This window comes from Ostrinia nubilalis, chromosome 8 (genome assembly GCF_963855985.1).
Source record: "Ostrinia nubilalis chromosome 8, ilOstNubi1.1, whole genome shotgun sequence".
NCBI classification, from domain to species: domain Eukaryota; kingdom Metazoa; phylum Arthropoda; class Insecta; order Lepidoptera; family Crambidae; genus Ostrinia; species Ostrinia nubilalis.
This window is the reverse complement of record NC_087095.1, coordinates 5,184,137-5,191,972: the sequence shown is the minus strand read 5'-3', so window position 1 is coordinate 5,191,972 and position 7,836 is coordinate 5,184,137. Positions and strand designations below refer to the sequence as shown.

At 36.7% G+C, this 7,836-nt stretch overlaps 1 protein-coding gene across 1 annotated transcript; it reads left to right on the top strand.

The window, feature by feature from the left end:
* Window positions 1-233: 233 nt before the first annotated feature.
* On the top strand, window positions 234-2,144 carry LOC135073779 (uncharacterized). Its single transcript, XM_063967950.1, has 3 exons — window positions 234-298; window positions 914-1,092; window positions 1,519-2,144. Exons 1-3 carry the CDS (start codon window positions 256-258, stop codon window positions 1,762-1,764), a joined length of 468 nt encoding a protein of 155 aa, XP_063824020.1. The 5' UTR covers window positions 234-255; the 3' UTR covers window positions 1,765-2,144.
* The last annotated feature ends 5,692 nt before the right edge of the window (window positions 2,145-7,836 follow it).

Sequence of the window (7,836 nt, the reverse complement as noted above, 5' to 3'; positions counted from 1 at the left end):
CATTAACCCAAATTGTTCGGATCCTAATAATTACCCGCGTCTGGAGAGGCCCGCAACCGAGCGAAACTTTTTAATTTTCCGAAGAAATCGGAAAGTTGAGATTGTTTTCCCCGATCAAAGTGTTCTGGGGGTGCGAGGGGGGTGAGATAAAACGTGGGCGGGGCCAGCCGGGATCGCAACAGGTCGCCCCCCTCCCTGGCCCCCCGTGCGATCGATAGAGATGCTGGGGCATGCGCCGTGCTCACTGCAAACAACATGCGCTGTCTCCTGCTGCTCGTGTTTTCAATCTTCACCCCAGGTATGTTACAATGCACTTTCATCATCATCATCTATCTCCCAATTCAACCTTCACCACCCACCTCATCAGTGTCCAAGAAACGCACCCGTACAACTGCATTTTCTCTCGTAACCTTCATTAGTCTGTGTTCGCAAACGTCAAATCTTGTTGTCTATGGCTCGGAGCCCTTTTGTTATGATGCTCACCTGACTTGAAGAAAGTGTTATGTTACAAAATAATGAAGTATTTATTTTTATTAACAATCATACCTCATAATATTACACGTTTCCCCAATGCGATAGAGTAGGTAGATTAATTAGTAGGTATTATGTATCAATATTAAAATTGCCGTTATCAATATAACATAGAACAAATACATAATGTAACATTAGTGAATTTAGTCAAATAACAGCTAAATACGTCTACGGTTCTAGCTACTTCATTATGTGTACGCAACTTTCATGCAATATACCTTTTTACCAATTAGTTGCATCTTAGTAGCTGTTATTAAACAAAGTTAAGGGCCCTTCTAATGCCAATAACATTCTAAATAAGCATAATTATCTACTATTCTGTTCTCCTACGACATACTGTATTTCATGGACATATTCAAAAAGTGACGTCTCCAATTTCCAGAAGGGGGATGCGACCTCCTCCGAGACAGCGTCCACGTGACATCCGCGGCCGCACGCCCCAACAATGAGCTGTGGTGCTACCGCTGCCTCGCGGAGGTGCCTGAGGACAAGTGTGCGGACCTCAGGCAGAACAACTCCGCGCTGATACACAAGTGCAACAATGACAGGCGGATGTGCATGGTAAGAGGCGAGGGTATTTAAGTTAGCATCAGGCCTCTTCAACAGCTTGTAGGCCAAATCCTCCATTTGATGCAAATTAGAGAAGGTCGTGTTACTGATAATGATTTGTGAATGATCAGTTTTTATTACTTACCTACATCGTTCCTCTGGATGGACATAGCAACACCTATAAGCTAGTGTCTCCAAACTACTGTCAGAAAACACTTTAGACGCAATCCGAGTTTAATATCACATACTATACTACTACTACTGCAGACTGTAGTGTAGATAATACTTCGTTTACTAAAACACCAGTTTTCTGTATTTAAGGTAGCTCTACCTACAACTCTACATTGTTTATCTACGGTAACCTACCTATCAACAGCCCACTAACACTGATCCCAACACAAGTTATTATTTTGAAAGCTTACGCAGACTTTGTCGCAGGTAAAACGGTTCTCCTACACAACATCAACCGAAAACTCTACCACCGGCTTGAAGATGTGGGCGCTCGAACGCAACTGCACGAAGCACTGTGAACCTGGCTGCATCATCATAGGAGAGAGGACGAAACTGCATGCATGCACCTCATGCTGCACCACATCTCTTTGCAACTACGACTCGGGCGCCCCCTGGCGGCCTGTCACCGCCCTAACCTCTTTAGTCACCATCGTCCTCGCCCTCATTTTATGATCGCCCTTTTAAGCTAGAAAAACAAATTGAGGTTGGAATCAAGACTGTTCAGGTAAAAGAGATCGCGTGGAATCTTGCGGAGTGATGTCATCATAGCGAATCTTTGTCCATTGACTTTACTTTATAGAGATGACTCATATTTGATTTTCGACGTGGGAAGAGTTAAGCGTCAGTCTCAATAAAACCATAATCAATAGCGCTGGTGTGGTCGTTGCCATTTTTATAACTTTTTTGTCTTTCTAGCACCAGATAAAACTATACTTACCTACTCGTACTTTAGTTCATATTTGCAGTCTCATAGTGAGACTGGTAACCAAATATCGGCTTCATCAATCTTCATAATCAAATTTTAATAATTGGACGTAATTTAAATACGTCTAGTTAGTTAGTAGGGGAACCTGTTGAACCTTGGACAGAGTTGTACCTAAAACAATTGTATATATTTCTTAAATTATGCGGTTTTATGAAAAGTTGTCTAGGGTATTACATACGTTATTTGTCAACATTAACGTGAAGTTAGCTAAGATTCGCCGACGCCGTGCAAGTACAAGAAAAAATGGTAATTTAATATTTTACACTGACGCAGTGAGATTTTGGAGGTTTACTTCATGTCAATTTATGAAAAATGTTGCATGTTTGACAAAACGGTTATAGTTAGAACATAATCTTTATATATCTAGCTACTGGACGATATGAGTTTCAGATCCTAAGCTCAAATGGAAGTGGGTTTATTATGCTTATTAAGTGAAGTAGTCGTAATGTTGTACCTTGACCACCCAACTAGCGATGTACCTTGGTCACTGATTTTCATTACGTTTTAATGAGAATTTTATTGTAATAAAAAAAACATATTATACTGTTAAAGAAACAATGCCCCGAAGACCTCAAAACAGCAATTTAAAGTCTGTTTTTGATATATATTTTTTTAATTTCTAATGTTTTTTAAATTTACGTTTAATGTATCTTCATATGACTTTTTTAAGATTATTTTTGTTGATAAAGCGGTTTTAATGGATATTTTGCTAGAATTTAAGTTAAATGATAAGAAATAAAAAAAAACTAGATTGCAAGTTAAAGCCATTCCAGCGCGTATTTTGTCCTACACGACATAACATATCAACATTCATCAAAATTTTCTAGAAAAAATGTTGAATATTGTCATATTTTTGTTGATTGTGTAAGGCTAAACATGGACTGGAGAGCCGGCTTAAACTTAAGTGATTTGTTGCCAAAAAATTGTGAAAAATAATTAGTACAAAAAATATGGATGAGGATCTTTTTTAAAAAATACTTTTACTTAGATATTGTTGCTAATAACTGTAATAATTGGTATTTCAAATAATAATTTAACAGAAAATTAACAAATTGAAGCGAATATAAGCATTTATTTAAATTTAAATAGGTACAACGTACACGGTCCAAGGTACATCTGGTTTGTTGTACCTAGGACAGTTTTCCCTTTTTTTTTCTAGCAGCTAGTATGCCCAAATTTTTAAAATTATACACAATTTTATGAATGAATTATGTAGTTAATTAAATGATCTTTAAATATAACTGCACTAGACAAGTTTAACTATCACCATTATTTTTCAAAAAATCAAAATTCGAAAAACTGGCCTAAGTACAACAGGTTCCCCTACTTAACTTAGATAGATTTTTCTAGGAAAAGCACAGTTATGCGGTAAAGTTAACCCTGACATTGAAAACATTCTATAATATACAATAAATTCATATTTAATATCACAGCCATGAAAACTAATAATTACTTTTCCGATGTCCCCATTAAGGGTCATAACCTATCGTCAGGGCCAAGTGTCTACTAGACAAGCTATTAGCTATACGTAAGCCGCTACACAGTCGTTTCGCTAGCTAGTTTTCCACAGGTATGTAGTGTAGGTATGTGGTGTTCACATCCATTGTATGTGGTATTAACAACTAGGCCACGTGACACCTAATACGTAACTACGAACCGTAGAAACAGTCTAACGAATTGAGAAAGTTTAACACCCGAGTTTGACCTTTGACCGCTGTTAACGTGACCTTCAGGAAGTAACTTATAGCCGCCTAGACATTTCGTTACACAAGTATCCAATTTTTAATAATTCTTGAACTTAATCAAAATTAATTGATAACCAAAAACTAAAATAAAAATTTACTTCACCTTATTGCTTACCATTTATTTAGATTAAAAGTTAGTCAACTACTCAATTAAGTTCTATTTCTCATAGTAACAGAAGTTAGGTAGGTACTAGGCTACCTTCTCGTACCTACTTAGTTCTCGTTTTTATGTAGGTACTTGATGCATTATGCATTAGAAAACGATCGTGAACGAGTGTCATGAAAATATTCTCAAATCGGAGTTTACCTTCTTGATACCATTGCATTCGTATGTGATTTTATTAATCTGCCTTAGATAATATTTTAACTTCATATTAAAATCCGTGGTCCTAGACTCGTTTAAAAATTTTAAAATTATAACTCGTAAAACAAATAATGACATATTTATTAATAACTAGGTTACTTTCAAACGTAACACTTGAAGATAATGTTTCTTTATGACATAAATGCTCAATAATTCGAATGTTACAAAAAAATATGTATTTAAGTACATTTTATCAAATTAAAATTATCATTATTTCTTCCCTTATTAGGTCATTTTGAGCATTAGGTAAGTAGGTACTTAAGTTATATTAATTAATACGTAGATAGGAAAATACAAGGTAGTGTGTAGGTAGGTCATGTATGTCCTACAATAATTTCGACATTATTCAGTAAGGTTAAAAATCAAATATAGTTAATTTTAATTTATAAATTATAATAAAACATTATTAATAATTTTCTGTTAAGTTTAGCTGAGCAATAAAATTGACGCTAATTTATGTAATTGATTGTATTTTATTTGCATCACAAGATACAGGGAACAATTAATTAATCTAATAGGTGTTTGAAACCTAAACACGGTCATTTAAGTAGGTATATGTTTAAAAAAAATTTCATTTTAAGATTATCTTTTCAGCATATTAACTTGGTGGATAACAAGATTAAATTAGAATCGAGTCTAATTTATTATTTATAAGGATTCGGTTTCGTTATTTAATTCTGACCAATGTAATTTAGTTGGCAAAAGACTCAATTTGGTGCCAATTAGACATTTAAATACTTATGCAAATCACTCCGGCTTTATGTAGAAATGATTAAATAAATTATTATGAATCAGTTTACGCGTATTTATTTCACCTTCAAACTCCATCTACTTACCTCTCTACTAAGTTCCGATAGGCATATGAAAATTCTCTATGAATTATGAATAATTATGACGCGATGCATTGTGTAAATGTGTAATAACCCTAAAAAAGGAATTGTGTTAGTTTTTTTAATTATCACAGAGATAAATTATTACTTACTACAATAATTGTGCTCATATTTAGATACCTACTACATAGGCATCTTCAAAACCTGATCTTGTATCCAAGATAATAACTACATACCTACTTATCATTTATTTTTATAAATAGGTAGGTAAGTAGTTAACGTGTTTTAGTTATCTGGCATGCAAAATCGGCTGAACAGATTAAGATGGAATTTAGCACACGCCCTGGATAATGTATTTATATCTGTGATGCGTTTATTACATTTATTCTTGTCTTACTGCTGGAACGCTAGCCTGGGAGCTGAGCAAGCAAGAAATAAAATAAGTAAAAACTAGGACTCGTCAACTAAACATTAGGTAGATAGGTAGGTACTGAAGTCGTAAATTTTATGAGACAGCCGTTTAGACTTATTGATTACAACTTTACCAATCACTTAGTTAAAAGGGATTTAGACGTAGACTAGCATTTACTTTTTTCTTGGTAGCTAAGTAAGCTGTTTGAAGGACTAAAGGTTTACTAGTAGAGAATGCCATACGGCATTAAGTTCGCCTCTTGTACTGCTGTGCATGAAAATGAGTATGATTGGATACCTTGTAGTAGGTATACGCAACATGTTTTTTTCCCCGTAAAAAAAAAACAAAAAAAGGTACGCAACATGTATGTCGATAAGACACGTTACTCGTATTTTGTAGGTGTTAACAAGGTACCTTTGTACAGTGGTCACCGGAATTCCTACCACCTACTAAATAATACAAGTTTATGCGTGAAATTATTTCGGCACAGAATACCACATTACTCGAATCGTAATGGTTACGTGAACTTCGCGATTGCGAAACTGAAAATTTTCACGAGTTTTACAGAAGCTATTTTTAATGTGTAGATTACCTACCTACTAACTTTTTGAATAAAAAAATGTTCCTACCCAACCATTGTCTATCTGACTCTATCTGTACCAATTTTATTATTGGTACCTACTAGGTATTTATCAGGAACAGTACTGTTGTAGAAAATGCAATAAAACGAGTACCTACGTTAATCTTTAAGACATAAGAAAGATATATCTTTTTGAATTATCCAAATCGGACCATTACTTACGAAGATATTAAGTAATAAACATAGGCCGTTTTTGCCGCTAAAAGTCAACGTACGCAGGGCCGCGTGACGTCACTATATCCGAATCGAGCGCAGCCGGCGTACTATTGGGATGGAAAATATTTTTTTCCAGCTAAACTATCAGTTTTAGAAAAAAACTTTTAATAACATTTATTCAAACCCATCGATCAGTAATTTTTAAAAATAAAAATTGTGAAAAATAAGTATCGCTATGTCCAAAGACCACATTTTCATAGGATTCGATGGAATGCGGAGACGCGGTTGGGGCGAGTGTAACTTTATGATTGTTTGTATTGAACGTAATAATACATAATATGAGTGCTAATAACCAGTTTCTGGCGGGGGGGGAATAAGTAATACCCAGCTTTTAGCCTGGGGGAGAGGCAAGCCTTACCCAGCTTCTGGCCTTGGTGGGAGAGGGGGAGAGGCAAGTCATACCCAGTTTCTGGCCGGGGGGGGGGGGGGGGGGGGTTAAGTCATACCCAGCTTCTGGCCGAGGGGGAGTCATACCTAGCTTATGCTTATGGACTGGGGGGAAGGGCTAGCCTTACCCAGCTTTTGGCCTGATGGGAGGGGGGGATCAAGTCATAACCAGTTTCTGGTTCTGGCCTAGGGGGGGTAAGTCATACCCAGCTTATGCTTATGGGCTGGGGGGAGGGGCTAGCCTTACCCAGCTTCTGGCCTGGGAGAGGGGGGGGGTCAAGTCATACCCAGTTTCTGGCCTGGGAGGGGGGGTAAATCATACCCAACTTCTATCCGAGCGAGGGGGAAGTCATGCCCAGTTTATGACCTGGGGAGAGGAGGGGGGCGGGGGAGTCATACCCAGCTTCTTCTAGGCTAAGATTATATAATTTCCAGGAGGGAGCAGCTGTCCTTTCCTGCAGCAGCTGGCCCGCCCATGGGAACGGCGAATAGATAGGTAGGTACGTAGGTTAAACTCAGAAAAACTAAATAACAGGTAGGTATTGCGTGTACATCGAAATGATCTTCATAGCAATGTCTTGCTTGTAGCCTAGGCAGAGTGTATCTGCCTCAGCTATAATACCTTATTGTTAGAAGTAAATAAATTAATACTTATACATTTTTATATTTTACTTGGAAGAAGATATGACTAACAACACTTATGAACACTTTATTTGAATAAATCGCCAAATATACCACCGCGGAGACCCCAATCGCGTCTCCGCGTTCCATTGAATCGTATGAGCGTATGGATTTTTTGCAATATTTTTCACAATTTCTATTTTTTTAAATTATCTATCGATAGCTTACTTTATTCTGATGAATAAATGTCATTACAAGTTTTTCTCTAAAACTGACAGTTTGGCTAGAAAAAAATATTTTCTATCCACGCAGTACGCCGGCAGCGTTCGGATCGGATATAGTGACGTCATCGTTCCCGCGCCGGGCGGTCAGTGAACTTTTTTAGTAATTTGGCCATAACTTCGTCAATTTTTGTCGTAGAACAAAAATTTTTTCTATTTTTTGGACTGTATATTAAGGATTTCTTAGCCCTATAAATCTGCATTCACAGCTAAAAATCGAAATGATCCTCATTGAAATTGATGAAATGACTAAAACAACAAAG

What these genes read in the sequence shown, in the direction of transcription:
- LOC135073779 (XM_063967950.1), top strand. Translation starts at nt 256, where the DNA reads ATGCGCTGTCTCCTGCTGCTCGTGTTTTCAATCTTCACCCCAG. An exon ending in GTTTTCAATCTTCACCCCAG is followed by an intron (nt 299 to 913) that starts GTATGTTACAAT and finishes TCCAATTTCCAG; the next exon opens with AAGGGGGATGCGACCTCCTC. An exon ending in ATGACAGGCGGATGTGCATG is followed by an intron (nt 1,093 to 1,518) that starts GTAAGAGGCGAG and finishes ACTTTGTCGCAG; the next exon opens with GTAAAACGGTTCTCCTACAC.